The 23,682-nt window shown below is 42.0% G+C and overlaps 2 protein-coding genes across 3 annotated transcripts; one reads left to right on the top strand and one right to left on the bottom strand.

The window, feature by feature from the left end:
* Nucleotides 1–586: 586 nt before the first annotated feature.
* si:ch73-364h19.1 (uncharacterized) lies at nt 587–8,844 on the bottom strand. Of its 2 annotated transcripts, none has more exons than XM_051387906.1 (5): nt 7,829–8,844; nt 7,141–7,250; nt 4,802–4,888; nt 4,382–4,555; nt 587–1,666 (listed from the first exon to the last, which is right to left on the bottom strand). In XM_051387906.1, the coding sequence occupies exons 1-5, from the start codon at nt 7,977–7,979 to the stop codon at nt 1,499–1,501; spliced, it is 690 nt and encodes a 229-aa protein (XP_051243866.1). In that variant the 5' UTR covers nt 7,980–8,844; the 3' UTR covers nt 587–1,498. The 2 variants fall into 2 exon arrangements, with proteins under 2 accessions (XP_051243866.1, XP_051243867.1); XM_051387907.1 differs by having other exon boundaries at nt 4,382–4,552.
* An 833-nt stretch (nt 8,845–9,677) lies between these two features.
* On the top strand, nt 9,678–23,627 carry xylt2 (xylosyltransferase II). Its single transcript, XM_051387904.1, has 11 exons — nt 9,678–9,822; nt 14,256–14,754; nt 15,443–15,618; nt 17,166–17,368; nt 17,940–18,020; nt 18,489–18,705; nt 19,113–19,289; nt 19,423–19,679; nt 19,800–19,995; nt 20,369–20,702; nt 21,023–23,627. Exons 1-11 carry the CDS (start codon nt 9,691–9,693, stop codon nt 21,343–21,345), a joined length of 2,595 nt encoding a protein of 864 aa, XP_051243864.1. The 5' UTR covers nt 9,678–9,690; the 3' UTR covers nt 21,346–23,627.
* Nucleotides 23,628–23,682: the final 55 nt, after the last annotated feature.

Here is a 23,682-nt window from a genome sequence, read left to right as displayed (position 1 = left end):
CGGTGGCTCTAAAAAAAAAAGTGAAATACAAGAACGCCACAATCTAGAGCCACTGTGTAGTGTATCCCTCCTGTAGAAACATGGTGGTTCAACATAGTGAACTCCATAGAAGGCTACCCACAGATTCTGTAGATATAAACGGCTCCTTCTAAGGTAACGAAAACCCAACAATTACTATATTCAGGTGATTAAAAACTACAGAAAACATAACTATGAATATTATATTCCATTTCTGCCAATAGATCCTCCTAAATGTTACACAGTGGACCTTTAAGAGTTGACAGAAAAAGACCACAAGAGCTGGAAAAAACATTCAAGTAGTTTCAATTAGGGTCAAGGAGCAGGTATTTCTCAGCAAATTAATAAGGAAAGTATGAGAGCAAAGAATAGAAGCCTTTGAGAAACTAGCTGGACAGAAGTCTCCTTCAGATTTTTCCTTTCTGTCTTTCACACACCCACACACAGACTGTATAGTCACTGCTGCGCTCCACTATGAGTAGCACTAAAGTTGTTTGTAACTACTGTTCTTTATACTCCTGTTAAATATTCATAATGTGCAACTGCTACATAATTACAATAGTCCATCAACAAAACAATAAAAGTGTTTATTGTTATTATGTTTTTACATGAGAAATAATGTGTAGTCACTATTTTTTCTTCAATAAATACAGTACATGACAATGTGCAGGACAAACATTTGGCATGTGTGCATGGTAGGTTGTAGGAAGGAACCTTGTGGGATAAAAAAAAAAAAACAACAAAAAAACCAGGTTCATTTTATGTTCACTCCACTTCATTCTTAAGTCTTCTGGAGAGCACTATAACAGACCCAATATCAATATAAAGGATAAATGTTTCATCAATAAGAAATCACCATCAGTTCCATGATATGCCTTAACAGAAGCAAAGTGGTTAAAAAAAACACACGTTTGTTGTGTCTTATTATAACTTCATGGAAGGCACTTTCATTAGCACCTTATTTTAATTCTCACTCCCACAGGCTGAACCACATTCAGCCTCAGCAGGGTACAGAAACATCCTTTACAACAACCCATAATCAAACAGGTCTCTGATAAACCAGACAACAATGCCTCGTGGCTCAGGAACAGCAGAATAAAAGAGCAAACAATAAAGACCAGTGTTCACCGACAGAATATAATCAACAAAGTAAATAGTGGTTCCCTTTTTGGTATTTTGTAGTCCTGTAGATGTACCAGCCACCTCAGTCAGTCTTAATATCCAGTGATTCTCAGCACGGTAGAGTCAACTGTCACAAAGTGTTTTAACATTCAGATGTGTACAGCCTCTCCTGAAGGGTGCACACTACTATTTGCTGTCTCTCGACATAAACTCAGTCTTGAGGTATCTGAATCAGCTCGTGCCAACCGTGAAGTATCCACTCGTGATCAATCTTCAACACTCACATTGTTTTGGTAAACATCCATCTGTATAAAACTGTATTTCGCATTCATCAGGCAGCTTGAGAACTTGATCAGCATCACACAGGTAGAACAGGGCTGTCGGGGTCGGAGCTGACTGGATGAGGTGTGTCGGGTCCTGTGTTGGTGTAGATGCTCTGAGGAGATGAGATGTCCAGACTGGATGAGAGGATGTTGTATGGCAGCTCCAAAGACTGGCGGATGCTCTCTTCATATGTTGGAGGAGGCTGAAGGAAAAACAAGACAGACTTTTAAGAACAGAGTTGAAAATACACTCAGTGGCCACTTTATTAGGTACAGTTCAACAGCCATAAAGTCTTTTTATTACATCTTATGTAGTAACTCAACAAAATCTAATACATTTTCACTATATTATGTAATAATATCTGCATTTTGTAACAATTTGCCGCATTTTGTAAAATAACCTGAACCCAATATGATAAATTATTACATATTGTGGTGGGTATTATAAAATGTGTGAGCACTTTTGAATAAGCTGAAGCTTTTTGATGGTGTTTTAGGGGAGCACTGTCAAAAGACCACTGCAGTAGTCAGCCCTAAAGCTTGAATGAGTTTTTCCGGGTGGACATTTGTCATAAAGTGCCTGAGTTTGGCTGTATTTGTAAGATGATAACAAGCTGATTGTGTTACTGCTTTTATGTGGGTATTTAGACTAAAAGCAGAGTCAATTATAACACCAGGGGGCACCACAGGGCATATGAGTCTAATTTAATATTTGGGAAGTTCAATTTATAGTTAAAAATATAACATGTGTACAGTTTCAGATTGTTACAAAATGTGGATGATTGTTACATAAGGAAGTGAAAACTTATTACATTATTTGAGTTATTACATAATGAGTTACATATAATGTCCACTATCACACACTTGAGCTACCTCTCAATGTAATGTAGTTCAGTATAACAACACCTTTAATATCACCTCAATAATAAACATATAATTCAATTTACACATTTCCAACAATTACCAAAAAACTGAACATTGTTATCTTTGTAATGATAGAATGGTTATTGTATTGTTAAAGATTAGAGAATTACCCTACAAAGTGATTTAGCGTGTTTCGGTTTGTTTTGGTTTTCACACCCTGCAGTGGTTCCCTCTCATTAACCTTGTTTACAGCCATCACAGGTAGCTGTTTTCACTGTACACTCAGCACCAAACAACACACAGTCAAAGACATCAACTAGCTGGTGAATATAATGCAGCATTTAGAACCACATATTTCTGTCAGGAGATGGCGGAGACCAAAATCAGAGCTAAAACAGAGTGAATATTGGATTTACTGGTGTGTCTGCTAAATGTGTAAATAGGCAACCTTTTGCACACATGTCCACCATGATAACTTTAGAAGGAAATATTGTGTTTCCAGCTTGCTGCACTGCAGTGGTAAATAAAAAACCAGTTAATGCAGGTTCAAGGAAAGAAATTAGAAGTCGAGTTCACATATTGCGAGCTTTTCCTCTCTTGCTACCTGTCTAATATAAGTGTGTAAAGCCATTTGAGACTACCGTATTACTGTGATTTGTGATAATAAAAAAACTGTAAACACTAATTAACACAAAAATTCTTCAGGAGAATTAAAACATCAGAAGAAGACAGACAGAAAATGTTATTTCCCAGGATGAGTGTGTTGCTTGGAAAACATCCTGAGGTCTGATATCTCTCCCTAAAAGTATGTGAAATATGTTTGTATTTACATTACCAATTAATCTGTCTACACACCGGACGCCTGTAACATATTTTTCTCCAATGCATTATCTCTCTGATCACATCTGGTGGATTCACACTCCCTGACTCAGTCTTCTTATCTTTTAATTGCTTGGGGACCCTCAGGAGACAAGAGCAACTCTAACCCTGCCCCCTGTCTGATACAAACACACCCCACACACACATCAGGCTGCAAAGTTTTACTACTATCCTGCCTCAGGCCACAGGACAGACAGGAGTAAATTAAGAGGACATCATTTGAACTCCTAGCACAGTCTTAAAGGACCAGTGTGTAGGATTTAGTGGCTTCTAGCAATTTAGCACAAAGGAGAAACTATGGTGGCCGAGCAATGCACGGAAAACTTGAACGCCCCTATCTAGAGCCACTTTCAGTTGGTTTGTCCATGGAAGGTGACCCATGGTGTCTGTAGATATAAACGTCTCATTCTAAAGTAACAAAAACATAACGATTCCTATATTCCATTGATTATACACTAATGAAAACACAGTTGCATTCCTGCCAATAGATCCTAAATGTTACACACTGGACCTTTAAAGGGGGAGGGTGACTTTTAAGCGACCAGTGATGGGTTGAATGGGAAGAAGTGTGTGTGAATGTGTGTGTGTAAGAGATGGGCAGTCATGCTAGCGACTGTTTAATTAAGAAAAAAATGGGAGGTCAAAGAAGGAAAAAACAGTAGAAGACAGGAGCACAAAGCTGCATTCCCGGGCACTGTTTGCACTCAGGATGCAGGCTTTAATTATGTTTGATCTGCCTTTTTCTCATTACCTTGTTTGCTCAAGCGTTGTGGGAGTCAAAAGCTCAGCGAAAGATCAACACGGTAAAACCTTGAAACGCGGCTGCCAACGCAACTCAGCAGTGAGCATTAGATGAGCTGATAGCGCATCCTGTTTACTGCACTCTGAATGCAGTCTAATCTTTGAACAAGCTCTTGTTACAATATTGTATGACAGTGTGGTCATAATAGATATAGCCTACCTCATAATATCTCCATTCATTGTGATACTACAGATAAGCAGCCTCCATAATACGATGAGTTTATATGAGCCTTAGCATTCTTTGAAACTGTAACAGGAGTAAAATATCTTCCTTATTCCCAGGCTTAACAACAGCACCTGAAACACTTCATTGTCAATGCATTTGTGACTGTATCAAATGCTGTGGCACAGTCCTAATCCCTAATTTAGCCTACCTCAGTCACAATGGGCCCATTGAGGCCGAAGCGGTCCGCGATCATCATGTGGATCTGCCTCTGGCGGTCCTTCTTTCGGACACTCTCGTAGGAGGGGAGCCTCGGCAGGGGGGCCTCCAGTGTGGGCAGGCTGTAGCTGGAGGGCAGGCCGACGTAGAAAAGCTGACCCGCCTGCTGAGACACACACACACACAGAGGGACGGTTATATGGGCCAGGAAACAGAAGCTTTTATGTGCGGAGGACTTGTGGATAATGGTCCGAATATACCCCATCACTGAAACCCACTTTGAACCATAACACAGCTGCAGTCATTGAAACATTCACTTCAGAGCCACTGTACAGTATGTGTCTTTATTAGCTGCCACACAGGAGAGGAGGCCGCTGCTTTGTGGGGCTGATGATGCCAGTCACTCTCTCACCTGAGTGTCGTCCATGATCTGAGTCTGCTCGAGACAAGGAGACCCCACCAGTGTCTGCCTGCTGCTGTAGTACTGAGGAAGAGCATCCTGTAAAACAAGCAGTCACATGTGTGTCTCAGAGAGCAGAGTCTTGGTTATTAATTAAACCGTTACAAGCATTTATCAGTTTATATCTTAACTAGATGTTCTACATGATGGTTCCTTGTTGCCTGTCTGCAATTAGTCAGAAATCCACTAATTTCAGCCCAATTTACCAATTTTCATGCCTTGTTTAATCACTGTAGACACTGGCTGGTTTAGCAGTACCATAAATTATCTAATCAATAAGACGAACACCCTCCGATTTCCGTGCCTCCTCCCTGTCCCACCCCCTCTAAAACAAGACCTGTCAGAGTCTCACTGTATGAGGTGCAGGAATTGTGAAAAAAAGACTGCCAGGAAAACTAGGTAATTGCCTCGGGTCTAAATGAGTCTCCTTTGTGCGGAGAACAATGTGGTGTCCTACTGTGTCATCAGGGTCCCTAGGCAACAAACCACACCGTGTGGTCTTTTCAGCGTCTCTCTATTCCCCTTGTAACTGCAGCAGGTACCTCTTAACGAGCACACTCCAATACACATTATGGCCTCGTATGTCATTTGGGCCGGCATTACAACAAAGTCAATTTGTTGCCTGACTGATATTTAAATCCAGCGTGAGGATAAGAGATGTTAAGGACAAGATGATGAAGGTTTCCTCCGACAAAGAGGCAACAAAAGTGGGAGCTCAGCCTGCAATAACACGGAGTAGTATAGAAATATCAGATTTATCATTTTCCCAGGCCAGTTAAACGGTGACATCACTCACACTTAGAGTGACGCACTCTAACGACCTTTGCCATAACCCTCACATCATTTCAGAGAGAGAGAGAAACGACACCAAAAAGGTGATGTCAAAGGTCACTTTCCCTCACTGGTTTGTACTTTTAAGAGGCAAAAAAAAAGTCCTCAGGAAAGAGAAAAAAAGGAGACTTGTCTTTTTGTCTCCTGCCATTGATTCAGCCAGTGTGAAAAAGCACAACCGTGTAAAATCAGTGTTGAAGTCGGGGGAGGACCCCAGCGGCAGTGTGCCTTTTTCACCGCCGCAAACCTAAAGGAGATCCATTGTCCCCCTTGTGTCCCCAACACCCACAGTGGGGTCTGCCCACCATTCATGGTGCAAACTGAAGCAGGGAAAGGTATGTGACTATGAAGTTGAAGACATGAAATGTCCCACAGGAACACAATGAAAGAGTGTTTGTGTGTGTTTTCGTCAAGGAATGACTTCACTTCTGTCTCCTTATAATTAAAAGAAAAAAATGGCTTTTTCAATCAAATGTCAGTTACATGTTCAGGAAAAATCTGCCAACTCTTACATATATTAATCATCCTATAACAAATGAAACTAGCAGTATGGGTGCTGGCACTCACTGACCTGACAGTAAGTTAGTGCCGTTGTCTTATCAGGCACAGCGTGTATGGATACAGCTGTAACTAGAGGTCAGCATGGCCAGTTTGTGCCAGTGTAACGCTCTGTTAGTTCCTTAAATGGCACAACAACAGAGCTTCTCCATTAAAAGCGCAGCCGAACAGAGCTTCCTGTCCGTTGAGGGGGAGTTCTGTCTCTGCAATCCGAAGATAACACTGAAACTTCACCCCTGGGACTCACAGAGGTGAGAAACAAGTCAGGAAGAGGAAGCCCAGAGAATGGGGCAACCAATGAAAAGTTACTTCTGTGGAGTGTTTACATTTCCATCTCAGCTCATCCTGCACCATCGCCTACAGCTTTTTACACACAGTCGATCTTTAGTAGATAGAGAGATATGTGGTGCTGGATTTCAAAATGTGATTAATAATGATACAAAATGCCACATGCTCCCTTAAAAAAAAAAAAACCTAAAAGACTGGGTTGTTCTGCTGTACCTGCTATGCCAGTGAAACACAATCTGATTTTGTAATGATTTAATTACACTGGTGCTGAACTAGCATCAATATGCTTGTTAAGTGCTAATTCCGTCCAATTCCATTAGAGTTACTGTGGCACTCACAGATATCTCTGGAGGGCACCTAATTTAACTGAGGCAAATCTATTGCCTGACAATGATCATATCAAGTTTATTTTGGTCCTTTTTTCCACAACCATGCAAATTGAATGTGACACTTTTTAATGGCGCTACACTGGGTGCACACAGTGTCTTTGTGCCTGGGTCCTCTTTCTCTCTCAGTGAGATCTCACTCAGTGAACATACAGGTCACTTTAAAAAAGGAAAACTCAGCACAAAAGAGACTTTCTTCCTTTTGTTTTTTTCTCTCCAAGAGCTTACCATATCTGCATGTGGCCCTTGATAGGAGCGCAGTTTGCAGCACTGAGGATCCTTGCGGTAAATAATGGACAGCAGCACCACGATAACCACAAAGAACACCAGAGAAGAAACTGCAGGAGAGACGGGAGTGTGTGTTAATCACAGTTCAAGAGACGCTGTGTCTTTACTGGCTTCATCATGTAAAACAACTTGTAAAAGAACAACATCAGAACAGTTTTTTAGCAGTTTAAATCTGTGAATTTGTGAAGTTTAGTAAATGAAATATAAGTTGATACACTTTGAACACTTTTGATTGACAGTCTTTCTCTACCATTTGAACACTTAAAGGTGTAATCTCTCTTCTTTTCCCTCTGCCTGTCTATCAAAAACATTGACAGCTTGAAAATAATAGACCTGATAGACTAATTGTCATTAAGTATAATTATGATTTAAAGCTTTGAGTGCAATTTGTGACAATCAAATTAGCTGCTATCTCCTGTCACCACATGTGGAAGATGAAAAAAGAAATGATCTAGTACAACCCTTAATAATGCTGCAATGTGGCTAGATTAAGTGCAAATACTGCTCAGCAAGCGGACAAATAAAGATCTGCTGGATATCACATGATTAAAATGACATATTCTAAAGGATATCTAGTACAATCTTCTTTATTTGTAATATTTTCTGACAGTTTAAAGGTTTCACTTACAGGACGCAGCGACCACTGTGAGTTGATCCGATGTCAGCTGTGAGGAGGGGGTGGTTGGACTTGCAGTTGTGGACATTTCTTCTGTGTAAACTGTTAATGTTCCCTTTAAAAATCCTCCTGAACTCATCAAACTCAACACAAAGGCTATCATCTTACATCTCAGAGGGGAAGAAACGGAGACCGGCTCTGTTGCTCTTCTTCATGGTCCCGGACACGGTGACAGTCAGTCCACATGCGCCCCGCAAGTCGGATCAAACTCTCCTCTCGGTAAACATGCCTCAGTGTGTGAGATGAGCCCGTGAAGGCGCACTGACGCCCTCTCCTAACCGCGTGACGTCGCTCTGGCTCTGCGCTGGACGGTGCTCTGGTTTATGGGTTGGCACCGGCAGGGAGCAGCGGGCCACTAAAGCCAGGAGACTTATTACTTAAGCTTATTGACATGGATTGTTTAATTCACAAAAAAAAAAAAAAAAAAAACCTTATGTGCAGGTCAGGGGGGATTTCTCACTTGGAAAAACGCTCCCCTCCAAAAAACCCCCAGCAATATGTGTTATTTAATATCCATGCGTAATGTCAATATACATCCGATATTCCTTATTACAAACGGTCCCAATGATGTTCACAAAGTAGACAAGTGCTGCTTCCTCCGCCGTCTATAATTAATCCACCCAGACCAGCAGCACACTGGATGCCTGAGCTGGACTCCCGTTACCCTGGAGACTGTGGGGGTCCCGTCCTGAGATGATTTCTATACAGACAAAGAGCCTAAATGTAGCATTAGAATTCATAGACGGGAACTATGTAAAATATGCCTTCTTATTCAGCTTAAATAGCCTTCAAAACGTTATATTTGACCATGTTTGAATATTAAGCTTCGCACAGCATGTCTATTAATTAAAGGGCATTCTGTGACATGAGAAATGTTCCTGATTCTTTCGTTTTATTTTTATCAGAAGTGGCTATGATCTTAATCTTAACTCAAAGTAGATCAAATCTTAAAGAGCTGCATAAGGCAGCAGTAAAGAACCTGCCAAATTCATGTGAGGATGCACTGATCCCTTATCATGAAACATATATGTATATAAAGGATACAGAATTACATGTTTAAAAAACAATAAGTTAACATAATGTGGATGATTAAAACATGCTTCATTTAACTTGTGTGTACTGGAGGGACTCAATGAGAATATGTTATCATAAAACTTCTGTAGAAAAAGTTCTGTATGTGGAGGCAACATCAAACATAGGCTAAATTATTTTGGTCCTCAGAGAATGAAATAGTTCAGAAACATTACATCACTACTGTTTGATTTACTTAGGAGGAACTTCAAATGTTTTTTTTTTCTTTTATATGATTTATTTATGAATCTACAAAACACTCTAAATCAAAGAGATAACATATTAAAGTGAGGATGTTTTCTTCAAAAATGGTCCCAAAATGTTGAAATTAGTTAGTCTGTCTTACTTACCAAGCAATATAAGATATCAGTAAGGTGCAAATCCAACAAAAGCGGTGATGTGTTATTGTTGGATTTGCACATTACTGACATCTTATATTTACACATTTGTTCTACAACAGTAAATAGCCTAAAAATAAAACTTTTACTAAAAGTTAAAACTCTTTTATCTTTACTTCTGACCTGTGAGAGGGTCTGATAGTTTGCCACCCACCCCCATCTGCTCAAAACTGAACAAAAAATGACCACAACGTTAAAACCTTGAATTAAAACTGACCTGATTTATTCGCCTGTATCTTTGAAGACAAACTTTTTGCAGCAACCTGAGGATGGCGAGCGACACCGCGTGCGCGCGCAGTTCAGAATGCGCCCTGCACGCGCTCCCCGTCATCTGGAGTCGAAAAAATGGTGGCCAGCGCGCGAGTGCAGAAGCTGCTCCGACGATACAAACTAGCGATTGCCGCCGCTTTAACTATCCTCCTGGTCCAAGGGCTTGTGGTATGGAGTCTGAGAAGTCTGGAGGAAGGCGAGGCGGAGGTGAGTCCACAGTCCCTCCGGTTATTTCTGTCTCGAGACTGATTCGGTTTGGGTTTAATTGTAAAGCTAGCCGTTAGCGCTTGGCTTAGCTCGCGGTGTGTTATGATACAGTAACGTTAGCTGACGTTAGCTCTGTTAGCAGCTGGAGAACAGCGAGAACAGCGAGAACAGCGAGAACAGCTCAGAAACATTTCTACCGGACCAGCCCCGTCTTGTCTGTCTGTCTGTCTGTCTGTCTGTCTGTCTGTCACTGACCACAGCAGCACACGAGTACAGCACAGCACAGTCAGTGTGTTTGCTACATGCTCATATTCCAGTCACTGGTACTCACAGTCCTCTGATATATAAATATAAATATAAATAGTAGTTAACTTGTTTAAGGAGCAGCGGTGATCTTATCGCCGGTGGTTGTCATTACACTGTGTGGTGTTAACACAATGTGACGATGAGCAGACTCTGAGTGAGAGGATGTCTGGGAAGGGATGCAACTTTTTTTTTTTTTTTTTTTTTTTTTTTGGAAACACGTGAAAGCATTTCGTTATAATTTATTGATTGGTAACAGTTCATCAATACGAGCTGACCCGGGATATTATGTATTCTGTCTATCTGTTCAACTTTAGTTTTATATTCTCGCTCATTTATATCCCCCAGAGGCCTTTCTCTGTGGGGGCTGCTCTGTCTCTGTGACCTTCACTAAGCTCTCAATCATCCCAAAACACCCCGACAAGAAGCATATCCCGGGGATAAATAGGGGTTAAAGTTAAGCAGAGAGTTGCCTCCACCTCATACCACTGAAAAAATATATGCACCGTGGGAAGCTTATCTCCTCGTCTCCCTCGCACACCTGGAGCACACTACCTTGAGGCAGTCCCTGCTCCTGTTCTCCCTAAATAAGGTAAGGGGAGTTGTTAACAGATGTGACCCGCGGAGGACTGTGCATACTGATAGAGTCACAGGAATGCAAGCTGAAACCTGAGTTGGGAACCTTGCTGCCTCTCTATCATGATATGACAAGCATGGACGCCGGTGTATAATATTGCTCCTAACATTGATAGATGGCAGATCTGCGCCTGGGGGGTGAGGCAGGCAGCAGATGTAATGCTTCAGTGGGGGAAAGATGTTTATCAGAGAGGGGAAAAGAGGGATCATGATACTGTTGTTAGTGCCTTGTGTCCACCAAGACAATTATGTGGACCAATTCGCTTAACTGTAAGCGAAACAGTAAACACAAAGCTCATTTTCAGTAAGTGCCTGGTCCTTTGCAATTCGTTTAATAGGAGTGACGCCAGTCTAGATGAAGTAATCCATTTCCTTGGCGCACACTTAAAAGTGACATTGTGACAAAATGGGAAGTGTGGCGTTGACGTGCCGTTTTGCAGAAGTAATGTTCCTTCTAACTTCCATCATCAGGTTTATTCAGGCTTAAACATGCTTCAGCAAAGATACAGAGGAATGTCTGTAGAGGTCTGTGTTTAACTTTAGCTCACCTAGGACTGTAAAGGCGTGCCCACCTCTTAAAACCTCAACACATCTTCACATAGTATTTGCTGTCATTTTATTAATAATCCTATTTCAAATTCAGCTAATAATTAATGATTAAAAGTTGAAAACAGGTCTCATTCATTCCTTGTAAAACTTCAGCTTCAGAAATGTGACACTGCTGCTCGCTGCACTTGTCAGCCTGACATGCAACTATGTTGGCAGACGTCTATGCAAATGTCATCCATGTTTGCAGAGTCACAGATTCAGAATCAAATTTCAGGCTTAAGAATGCATATTAATCATCACTTCACCTCTGAACGGTGCAGTGGCTGCATTCTTCCATGCTCCGTGGTCTCTCCGTTAATTTGCTCTGCTCTAATCAGTGGCTTGCAGTGCATGTGTGAACACAGAGGAGGGAAAGGATTGTGAGGACAGAAAAAGAAGACAGCCTTGTGTCACCTTCTGCCTCTGTGTGCTCCCCTACAGAGTGGAGTGCTTGCTGCTGCTTCCCGCTTCAGCAGATGGCGACGCTGATATGGTTTCACTCAACTTTAATTGGAAAGTAAAGACGCTGCCTGGCTTGCCTTTGAATCAATACGTTTTTGACTTGATGGTGTTAATTAAAAGCTGCGAAAACGAGTGATAAGGAAAATTGAAACGTTAGCCCCTGCTGCATGCTTGTCTTCTGTGTGAGAACACTCTTTTCAGCTGAAAAGTAAGTCATGTTGTTATCAATGTTAGCTGCCCTGTTAGATATCACACTGGTGTTTATATTAATTTTGCAGCTATGAGCCACCATAGAGAGAAAATGTACTGCCACCACAAATTGTGAAATGTTCTAAAAATTTTAGAAGATTTCTTGTTAAAGAACAACCATTTTTATCATAATTAATTCCCAAAATAAGAATTGCCTTAATTCTACGATTCGCTTCTGACCCAAAACTGAGACCAAAGCAGAACAGAAAGGGCACAGAGTTGTTACATCCCCAATGCTGTTGTCTAGCTTTGCTATTAAACAGACCTTTCCAAGAAAAACTGTTTACATATACATAAATATGAGTTTGTTCTGAGAAATTAGATTAAGACAGAAATCAGAAAACCCTTTTTATTCTCTGACTTAATGATTGCAGCTAAAGGTTTAGTTTGACTTTGGATTTCACTATTTTAGATACAGCAACGCTGCTGCACTGCTGTCACATTGACGCTTCTATTAGAAAACCCAGTTATACACTACATGGTGAAGAAATTAGTTTTCTTCAGCAGGAATCTAGCTGTGTGAACCAGGTGACAATAACCAGGTAACTCAAATGCATGTAAACTCACTGAAAGAGGCTTGCACTGCAATGACTGGTATAAAAGTGGGCTCCACAATGCCTCTTACTGTAATGGGTTTGAGAGTGCAGTTGGCAATCAGTAGCTGACTGTGCTGTGTTGGTTGGCAGCTGGTTTATTGGCAGTGTATTATCTGGCTCTTTGTCCTACCACACAGCCCCAGTCTCTCCTCTGTTGCCTCCCTCTCCGGGCTTTTGGCGTGCCAGTGGCGTGAATCGAGCGGGCCCTCGTTCTGCCATATCATCTGATGGAGGCAGAAAGCGCTTAGCCCACTCACTCACTGCACATTTTGAAGGCCTTTCTGTGTGATCCAGTAATCAACTGTGCCAAAGCTGTGATGCTGCCTGGCTAAAAGATTTAAAAAATGGCTTAAGTCCTGCCTTTTTCAAAGCCTGTCCTCCACGTTTTGTAGGTGTGATTTGTGCTCCAGTAAGACTGATTTTCTTTACTCTCGCATTAAAATTGTATTATACATTGTGAAAATGTAGGAAAAATGGAGTGATGGTTGTTGTGTATCCGACACTTGGTCCTCACTTTCATCACAGTACCTCAGTACCTTTGTCTACAAAAACACTGACACTAAACAAAACTTTGTACACACATTTTAGACGAGGGAACAATATTTAGGATTACACCAAGTTCAAAATGTGAAAAAGATACATTTTCCAGCTCTTTTCAAGCTATTTATAATAACTGCAATTTTCTGTTGGAGGAGCACACAGCTCAACACATCCCTTCCCTTATATTGCTGAGTCCCACTGAATGTGCAAATTATTTCTGGACGTTCTGTCTCCTTTAGGGATGTTACAGCCAAATGTTTGCCATGCCAGCTTATTATGAGAGACTTGAACAAGAGTCTATAAATTCTCAGAAGATGATTTAGAGATGCAAATGTCATATGCAAATCCTGAAGTCATTGTGTAATTCTTTGATGAGTTATTAATCAAAATATGGAAAAATATTGTCACGAAGCTGGACGAAACCTGTGCTAATCTGAAACAAATCATTTATGCATAATATATCTGTCTTTGTGTGCTCACATATATCCTTACCATTCATATCTATTAAATAACATTAAAAATTAGGGCACCCCATATGTAATCTCCCTTATTTCTGAGGTTCTCTCTCTCTTGTGTGTGTGTGTGTGTGTGTGTGTGTGTGTGTGTGTGTGTGTGTGTGTGTGTGTGTGTGTGTGTGTGTGTGTGTGTGTGTGTGTGTGTGTGTGTGTGACAACATGTGACACACACTTGTATACATTTTTCTGCCAGAGGGTACAGACGGTTTGTTGAGGTCTCTACAGTGAATCACTGGATTCATTATGTGTATGTACCCAGAACTGTGCTTTTTCAGATTAGCTCCACAAAAAGGCTCAGCTAAAAATAACCCAGATCAGAGAAGTGAAAAAAACCAAAACCAAGTAAACACATCCTTCCCCTGGGCCTCTTTCAGCTGTTGTCTTGGTGGCGGTCTTCGTTTACCTTATGTCATTTTTGGATTGTGAATCAATGCCTCCTCTCAGTTGTGTCCAATATGTTCTTATGGGATGACTGGCAGCAAATCTAGATTTAAATTCTTCCTCTTTCTTTGTCCCGCTTTCTTTTTTACTCCTCTCTCCTCAGAGAAAAATACGACGGTCTAAGTTGCCTGACCACAACAGCCAGGACCCCAAGAAAGACACCGCACTTTGGGAAAAACAAAAGTATTTGTCGGGGAAGAACAGGGGCAGATGGAGCGGCAGATTGGAGAGGACAGGGGGGACAGCAGCCAGTGCGCTGAGGAGAGGAACCAGTCGCAAAGGAGAAAAGCCCAGCATCAGGCTGAAGTCCCACCAGGACCTTTCCAGCAGCCGTAACTTCAGCGAGAAACGAGGGGGCACTGACGGGGCGGCCAAGTTACCTTCCGCCGCCATACTGGGGGAGCCGGGCAGCGTGGACGGGGGACACCAAGTCCCCAGCAGTGACTTTGTGCCTAAATGTGATATCATAGGCAAGGATGCGTTGTCTGCCCTTCATCGCGCTGGGTCACAGCAGTGCCGACAGGAAATCGCCAACATCGTGTGTCAGCATCAGGCTGGGCAGCTCATGCCGGATGCACTCCCTCAGTTCTGCCCACAGCTCGGTGAGGACCCTTTAACATGTGCACAGGAAGTGTGATGATGATTTTTACTCACTGATAGAATTGAGAAGAGAAGAGAAGTTTGTGATGGGTTTTTTTTTTTTATCTTAAGTTAGCCCAGAACATTTAAACATAAGTGTCTCTGTTAGTGTTTTCACTGGGTGTTTGCATATAAAACTCAATTTTTTGTGGTTTTCTGTTCTAAATTAATGGAAAAATGTGTTTTTAACCAGGATCTGTCTCAGATCTTATATTGTTGAGAATATTTTTAAGTCATTTGATCTAGCTAAATACTAAAAACAAAAACATTTGACCCACTGGGATGAACACAAGTATATGTGTATATTGCTCACCACTTTGCATGCATAAATAATTGTAGTACAGTGGTACAAAACACTCCACCCACGGCTCTGGTTTTCTGCGTTCCAGTGAACACTGTTGGCAGCGTTCATGTGTGTGGGCAGCTTTGTTGGAGGAAATGAAAATGAAAAATAAGAAACAAGGACAAAACATCAACCTCCCCTTTTTAATCCTATACACTTCACACATGAACCTCTCATGTAACCTTCTAAAATCTAATTTTATCCATTCAACAGTATCTTTCTCAACACCCAGCCTGCAAGATTGTATTCTTTGAAGCTCTCCAAACCCTGCTAAGTCAGTCCTTTATGTCTCTGTCGTCTCCGGCCAGGTGTATCAAATCAAGTCCAGGCCGTTGGCGAGCTGGACAACAGCTTGTCCAAAGTGGAGAACCCTGTCAGAGTGGCTTTCGTTCTGATGGTCCATGGCCGCGCTGTACGGCAGCTCAAGCGCCTCATCAAAGCCATATATCACCGTGACCACTACTACTACATCCATGTGGACAAGGTAAATCCTAAAAAGAGATCACCCTACAGTCTCCAGTATATATACAGTCCTATCCCTTCTTGCACACAGACCAGCATTATCCAAATGAGAGACAAATCATTCATCTGGAAAAGGTTCTGCTGGTGTTACTAGCTTATTGTTTATTTAAGTGTATTGGGCACCCTGCTTGGTGCTGGCTACACTGAGCTCACAAATGCTTTTACCAGTTAGGTCTTCTTGCATTATGAAGGTTAAATATATCCCACGGGTCTCACAGTGTGTTAAAGGGGATTAGCCTGGATAGAGTAAAGTGTGGTTATTCTTAGGGGCTGGATTTAGTGCAGGAAAAGTCTGCTCTTATGTGCAGCTGGAAGGCCAAAGACAAACGTATGGCTGAGGGATGATGATCCCGAGGCAGAGAAACAGGTGCCTGTCGTCAGTGCACCTGTGTAGCCGGAAAGGTTGTTGCGTCCTGTGGAGTTGCTCTGTTCTGCTGCCAAGGGACGGTGGAGAGGCTCACTGGAGGCAGTGATGAATAAGAAGTCTGTGGGACAGCCACACCACAGACACCATCTTAGACACGTGGCTAACCTCACCTCATTTATCTCTGAGGCAAAAGCCTGTTTGAGAGATGAGGCTGTAAAACAGGTCAGGTTGTACTGGAATCAGTCTACCAGCTCCTCTGCACTCCACCATCCAAACCTCTTTTTTTCCCCCCCTGACGTCAGGATGGAGAGTTTGACTCATTCTGTTGCCTTTTTTCTCTTGCTGTTCTCTTGCCTTTATGAACACAACCAGGATGTTCACAGATACTTGCAATGTCTGAAGCCCTTCGCCTCAACATACATCATCAAGTTTCTTCTACTAAATGTCTTTATTTAATCCAGGAAAGAGTCAGTAGCACATTGTTTGTGCTTCAACAAACACAATTGGACTTCATGTCCCTGAACAATTAATTTCCAAATGTCTGTTTCTCTGAAACTGCCCATTTGTCGCTTCAGAACCTTTTTATTTGTTGTGTTTATTTGTTTGGTTGTTAATTAGTTGGTAATTAATCTAATTTAGCCACAATGGGAATTAAAAAAGAAAATTGTCTCGAACCTACAGATTATGGCTTCCTGCAGTCTTCAGACAAATGGTCGCACATGCTCACTCATAGCTATATATACCACCTTTAATGTCTCTGCATAAAGCTTGACAGCTGCTTGGCTCTTTGGCTTCTTACCTTTCATCCTTTTATTCTCTCTTCAAGTTTAATCCCTGCTTTACTTTTTTTAAGCTGGGTTCATCTTATTTCTGTCACCTATTGCCACTTGTGAGAAGGAAATTTGCTAAAAGGTATAAAAGCTAATTTAAATTTTTTTCTTTTTATTATCATGGTGACCCACAATCCAAAGCACCATGTGGCTGTTCTGCTCAGATCAAATTGTCTCAACATGAGCCAGCTTTGTGCGGTTGTCTTGGCACGGTGGCAGCTGCTGATCTGTGGCAACTAGATTACGTTTGTGACGCAGAAACACAGTTTTCACTCAAATAACTGTCTGTCCTTTTGCTTTGAAATTCTCCAGCGGTCCGGCTACTTGCATCGGGAGGTCCTGCAGATAGCCCAGCAGTACCCAAACATACGAGCCACGCCCTGGCGGATGGTCACCATCTGGGGTGGTGCCAGCCTACTGAAGGCCTACCTACACAGCATGCAGGACCTGCTCTCCATGCTGGACTGGAAGTGGGATTTTTTCATCAATCTCAGCGCTACAGATTTTCCCACCAGGTTGGTCAGCAGAGAAACATTTTGATTGTGTAACTTCTGTTGTCTACAGCAGAATTCCCTCTGTACTCGCTGCATTTTACTCCAACTCTGTTCAAGTGTTAAAAACAGCATGTCCAGTACAAACACTGGTGTTGTATATCAGAGTTAGTCAGTCTTGAAACAATTCCAGTTTGTGTTGTTGCCTTTCTTATTGGTGGGTTAATCTTTCAATACTGCATGGAGATTAGATTTCCTTGTTGACCTACAGAGACAAAATCATGTAGTAGCATAGCATTTGCCAGATGAATAGAGTAGTCTGGTAGCAGCATTAAATTGATTATTTTGGTCACTGAATCACAGAGCTGGCAGTAAATAGTCTACTCACTTGCTGATCAGTTTTTGCTGGATATCTGAGGCTGTTTTGAGCCACTGTCAAAGTAGCTGATCTCTTTTCTTTCTTTCTGAACCACCCCAACGGGGTAATAAGGTTGGATTGGTTGGATGCACACAGATAAGGCAGCATTTTATTTCTAAAGAATCCTCTGGAAATCTTTCTTTTCCTTTCAATTCTCACCTCAACAACTTCCCGCAGAACCAATGATGAACTGGTGGCGTTCCTGTCACAACAAAGAGATAAGAACTTCCTCAAGTCACACGGGAGAGAAAATGCCCGGTGAGTATGCTAGCTGTAAGAGGCACAACCAGCTAAAACACACACTCTGTTGGTGTTTTTTGCTTAATTAAATCTGACATTTCTTAATGTTTAATCCAAACTTTTCAAGTGTTTTTTTCCTTATAATTTAAAGGGTTAGTTTACATTGTTTGACAGAAATGTGCAGTAACTCAGTGGTAGTGGTAAATGATGCATGGACATAAACTCACTCTATGGATCCTGCAGAGATATCCAGCGAGTCGGCAGCCGCAAATGAGACCAATTGATAAAACATTTAAAACTGCATGCTGTTGATATCACATACAAGAGACACCAGCAACATGATAAACTGATTCTTCTACCATTATTTAACAAAGTGTGGCAGCTCAGACAGAAATGGTTTGTTTGATCATTTACTTTGATGAATTCTGCAAACAGCTCCACTGCGTCTCTTCCACGCATCAATTTAAATTGTGCTCTGTGTTGAAGGTTTATTAAGAAGCAGGGCCTTGACCGTCTCTTCCATGAGTGTGACAACCACATGTGGCGTCTCGGGGAACGCAGTATCCCAGAAGGGCTGGAGGTCTCGGGCGGCTCTGATTGGTTTGCGCTCACCCGCCGCTTCGTGGAGTACGTCATCAACTCCCAGGATGACCTGGTGTCAGGGCTGAAGCAGTTCTATTCCTACGCTCTGCTCCCTGCTGAGGTAAGTAAGCATTAGGTGGTCTGTTTATCTTATGTAGTTGAGACATACAGTTTGATATACAAGTCTGTCTCATGCTCGTCCTCCCCTGCCAAGTCAGAAGAGCCTAGCAGCAGAGATAATGTAATACTTTAAGCTTTCAGGCGCAGTGTGCAGCAGAGGTGCCAGACGAGAGTAGGGTTCACTTGAGTTTATCTGACTGTGTGGTTTAATGTCTCAGCGGAGGTGCAGGGGTTTGTTCTCTGTTGTTTGGTGCTATAGAGGCGTGACCTTTTGCAATTTAGAGTCAGTTGTTAGAAACTGTTTATACATGTCTTTGACGGTTTACAGTAACTTAACTCTCACACAACACAGCCTTTTGTTGTATTGCACAGCACAGCAGAATTGATACATTTACTCCTTCTTCCCAGTCCTTCTTCCACACTGTGCTCGGGAACAGTCACATGTGCGACACTCTGGTGGATAACAACCTGCGTGTCACCAACTGGAATCGTAAGCTGGGCTGTAAATGCCAGTACAAGCACATTGTGGACTGGTGTGGCTGTTCTCCCAATGATTTCAAACCACAAGACCTCATTCGGATCCAGGTGAGTGAGCCAGATGGGGGCTATCTGCAAAGACATAGCTTGTACTTTGCCAGTCTCTCGTGTTTTTTTTTACTAGTTTGGTTTAGTGTTCAAATGTTTATTTCTGTTATTTTTGCTTTTTTCGAATCCACAGCAACTGACCCGTCCGACATTCTTTGCCCGCAAGTTTGAGTCAACAGTGAACCAGGAGGCCATAGACATCCTGGATACTCACCTGTACGGCCAGTATGCTCCGGGCACCATTGCCATCAAGGCGTACTGGGAGAGCTTGTTTGAGCAGTTGGATGGAGTGGGCTCACTCAGTGACGTGGCTCTCACTGCTTATACTTCTTTCTTTCGTCTGGGCCTCAAGAATCTGGTGACTATTCAGAGCAACATGGAGGCCTGCAGGTGTGTAGACTTTTTATTTATTTTTTAATCTCTAAACGTTATAAAATGCATATTTCTGTGCTGAATTGAAAACATTTTCATTTCTTATGTATGATTTGTTTTTTCCACTTCCAACTGCAGGTTTGAACCAGTAGGCTTCCCCCTCTCGGTACACTTGTACTTTTATGACGACCGTTTCCAAGGTTACCTGGTGCGTCAGGAAGTCCAGGCTGTGGGTTCAAAGGTCAGGGAGACACTGGAGGTGTGGGCAGTGCCCCAAGCCACGCTGGTCCTTGAGAAAAACCTCAAGGAGTTTGAAAGGCTAAAGAATCTGGAAGTAAGTCACCTTCTCATCTTGTCTGCTTGTCTCAAAAGGATGACATTATTCTCAACATTGAAGTTTCAGTCCTGTATCAACTTTTAATATCCTGGTACCTTAAGAAAACTGCTGTCTTGGAAGATTTTCTTCCTGATATGAAAAAATTGCAGTGGTTTGATCATGGTTTGATCTGGTCAAAACTGGACCTTGAAGTTTAATTAGTTTAAAAAAATATGTTAATATTGGTGCTAACGCTAACATATTCTCTCACCTTGTCCTCAAATCAAATATGAAAGTCAGAGACACTGGAGACTTTGTTTTTCTGTACTGTGTAAACCGTTATTGTTTCAGGACTTTAAAGACTGAATCATTTTGTCTTTCTTCCTGGCAGATTGGCACTGACTGGGATCCTAAAGAAAGAATCTTTCGCAACTTTGGTGGGGTGATCGGCCCTTTGAATGAACCACTGGCGGTCCAGAAGTGGGCACGTGGTCCCAACCTCACTGCCACTATTGTATGGATTGACCCAGCTCTGGTGGTGGCAGCATCTTATGACATTACCGTGGATGTGGATGCAGAGTACACCCAGTACAAACCCCCACTGCAGCGTCCCCTGCGGCCCGGTACCTGGACTGTACGGGTGTTAAAACAGTGGGAGCGGGTGGCGGAGGCTCACTTCCTGGTCATCCCCTTAACCTTCAAAGATAAGGAGCCACTACGCAAAGGTGAGACATGAATTCATGGAGCATTTGGTTTTCATTATGTCAGTTTAAAGGATAAAGCCAGGGATATTGTATATTTGTCTTACTGTCAGCAATTGAAATTGAACAATTGAAAGACCAAAACCAACAATGTCTTAGTCTATCTCTAAATGAAGGAACATATCACCATTGCAGCAGTGTGGCTCATTAATGTGTTTTAGACTACAATGGAGCTCCCTTGTAGTAGTAATAATAATAATATGTGGTAACTCTTCTGGTAAGTTTTTTCATCTCCCCTTTCTTTTTCTTGTCTTTTTGTTTGAATATCTGAATGTCCATTCCAGAAGAGGACAGCTGGCTCCATGCAGGTCCTCCAGGCAACTTGTACCTGGAGCAGAGCTTCCAGCAGCTGAACTCCGTGCTGAAGCTGCCTCCCCAGGAGTCTGCCATGCTGGAGGCTCAACGTAAAGCCCAGCTGGTGGGTCAGCCCCTCGAGGCGTGGGTGGACAGCAGCATAGGGACTTTCTGGGTTACAGGTGACCTGTGCACCACACAGACTTCCTCTTGCCCTGCTGTGAGACTGTGTTCCAAGACCTCCTGGAGCTCTCTGTCCCCAGATCCCAAGTCTGAACTGGGCCCAGTCAAAAGTGATGGGCGGATCAGGTAGCCCCAAGAGAGGAGATGCTGTAGACTTAAACACATAAGCAGGAAGACTGAGAGAGAGATGGACCTGCACTGGAGATCTCCAAGAGAACCTGTGTGAACCAGATATTGTCTCAGAGATCTGCTCAGACCTCAAGGGCACATAAGCAACGAGACATCTTCCTGCACTGAGGAGTCGAGATATTCTTGGTGAAATGGAAATTCAGAGTTAAAAGAGGACGATACGACTGCTGGAAATTTGCACATAGATGTTTGCAAGCGCAAAGACTTTTATATTGATATTTTGCTGGCACACATTTCAGTCCAGGTCTGTTTGGGTCGCAGTTTGAAAAGAACCCTCTGTGCACGTTTGAACCCGGTTTGAACGCACAGCTTTTAGTTTTTCCTCTGCTTTGAAAGAATCAGGAAGCAGTTGTCAAAACTCAACAACAGGCTCCTTGCTGTGTTCTATCTTCATTTCAAGGGAGAGTGGAACTTCTGAATCATATTATTGTGCTTATTTTGAAGCATTATTATGTAAGCATACAGAGCAGATAGATAAAGTGCACTTTACTGTAAGACTATAATGTTACACAGAGGTCACTTGGTTACAGTGGGAGAAGTTCAAAAAGTCAAAAGGTCTCATTACTTCATTTTACTGTGGATACCTGCACTGTCACTCCCCTGCACATACACGTCCCTAAATACTTATAACCCGTATTAGGGAAACATTAAGAAAGAGGTGAGAGTTCTTAGGTTTTATAGAGGTAGGTCTTATTTTGTTTTTAGTTGTGTTTACTGTGTCATATCATTTTTGAACATGTGATTTAAATTTAATTTTTTTTTACTTTTAGTTCCCTGAACTGGCTGTAAAGTGTTAGGTTGTCTTTGCAAAAAAAAATGTCCACTGTTGCAAAAAAAAAAAAGCCACTCTGAGTTGTCTTTCTGGTCAAAGGAAGTGCCTAGACAGCAGCAGCAGCAAGGCTGCAGATAGTGAGGTTGCATTCAAAATTCTTCTGACATAGACAGCAATCACAGCTCAAAACATCGAGCTACAGCTGTATGACCACTGAGTAAACCTGTGACGATGAAGACCGTTGATATAGCAACAACCTTTAGTGAATAAGTTTCAGTTTCAAAGGTGGTGTGCTTTTTGGCTCCAGAATTATTTGAACTAAAGCAACCTTGGCAAGGCCAAGAAAATGTGGCTAAACCTTTAAAGGAATAGTTTTGTGAAATATGTTTATTCTTGTCAAGAGTTAAATGTTGATACTATTCTCACGTTTGTACGGTAAATATAAAGCTACAGCCAACAGCTGGCTAAAGTAGCTTAGCATAAAGACTAGAAACAGTGGGAAACCGCTAGCCTGGCTTCCAAATGTCTCCTCTCAATTAGTGAGCTTTCGAGGACAGAACAGAGGTACCTTCATATCACCATACAGACGTGAAAGTTGTATCACGTATTTGTATTTATTTTAAATTCAAGACTTTCAAATAGCAGACTTGGTTAGACACAGTGTTATACCTCCTGTTTATCAGTTAATATGCAGTATTGACGCTGTGTGTGCGCTGTTCGCCTCACAGGTTGGTCATTGGTTCAGATCTCATTTCTTAAGGTGCGTTTCAACACGAAATCCACCAATCAAAAACGGTAAACAGACCACTGTATGTTTGTGTTTTTATTTTAGCGTGATCAAGAGAATCTAAGCTGCCTTTATTTAGTCTAAAAGATGAATTGTTTACTACGGGATAATAGCTTCCAGAGATGTGCAATGAATGCCTTTTCAGAAGATAGCGAAACCCCCTCTGTCTGTGTCTTAGTTTTAATTTTTACCTAGTTTTATGTGAGCTTTTACGTTTTTAAATACTAGTTGGCCACCGTATGAGTTTTCAAGTGACCTTGTTTACCTTGCACAGCACAGTTGCTTCAGTGAAGCCCCAGTTTGATAGATACAAGAGAGCAGAGCAATCAACCTAACAGATGTTATTTTTCTATACTGTTTGAGAGGAGGAGTGTGTGTTGTCCGTTCATCAGTGCTCTGTTAAACTATTAAAAATTGCTGTCTAATTATGTTGTGTTTGACAGTCCCACCTGTTCAGTTTCCGTTGAAGCAGACCTTACGGGGTTTTTTTTGAGGGGGTGGTGGGAGATTGTGGTCTCCGTCCGCGCAGCAGTCCAGTTGGTGAGTCATCCTGAGCCCTGTGGCTCTTATGTGAGTGTTTCTGCCTGTCACTGTATGCCTCTGGAAAAGCTCATAGGATAGGCATCGTGACTGATGACTCAATAAAGAAAACACTTAAATGAAAGATTTGGTCATGCTGTTTCTTCTTTCTTCATCTCTAACCGAATCTTGTGGTGTTG

The sequence above is a fragment of the Dicentrarchus labrax genome, unplaced genomic scaffold (genome assembly GCF_905237075.1).
Source record: "Dicentrarchus labrax unplaced genomic scaffold, dlabrax2021, whole genome shotgun sequence".
NCBI lineage: Eukaryota > Metazoa > Chordata > Actinopteri > Moronidae > Dicentrarchus > Dicentrarchus labrax.
Note: the sequence above shows the minus strand (reverse complement) of the source record. Positions and strands in the feature narration are given on the sequence as shown.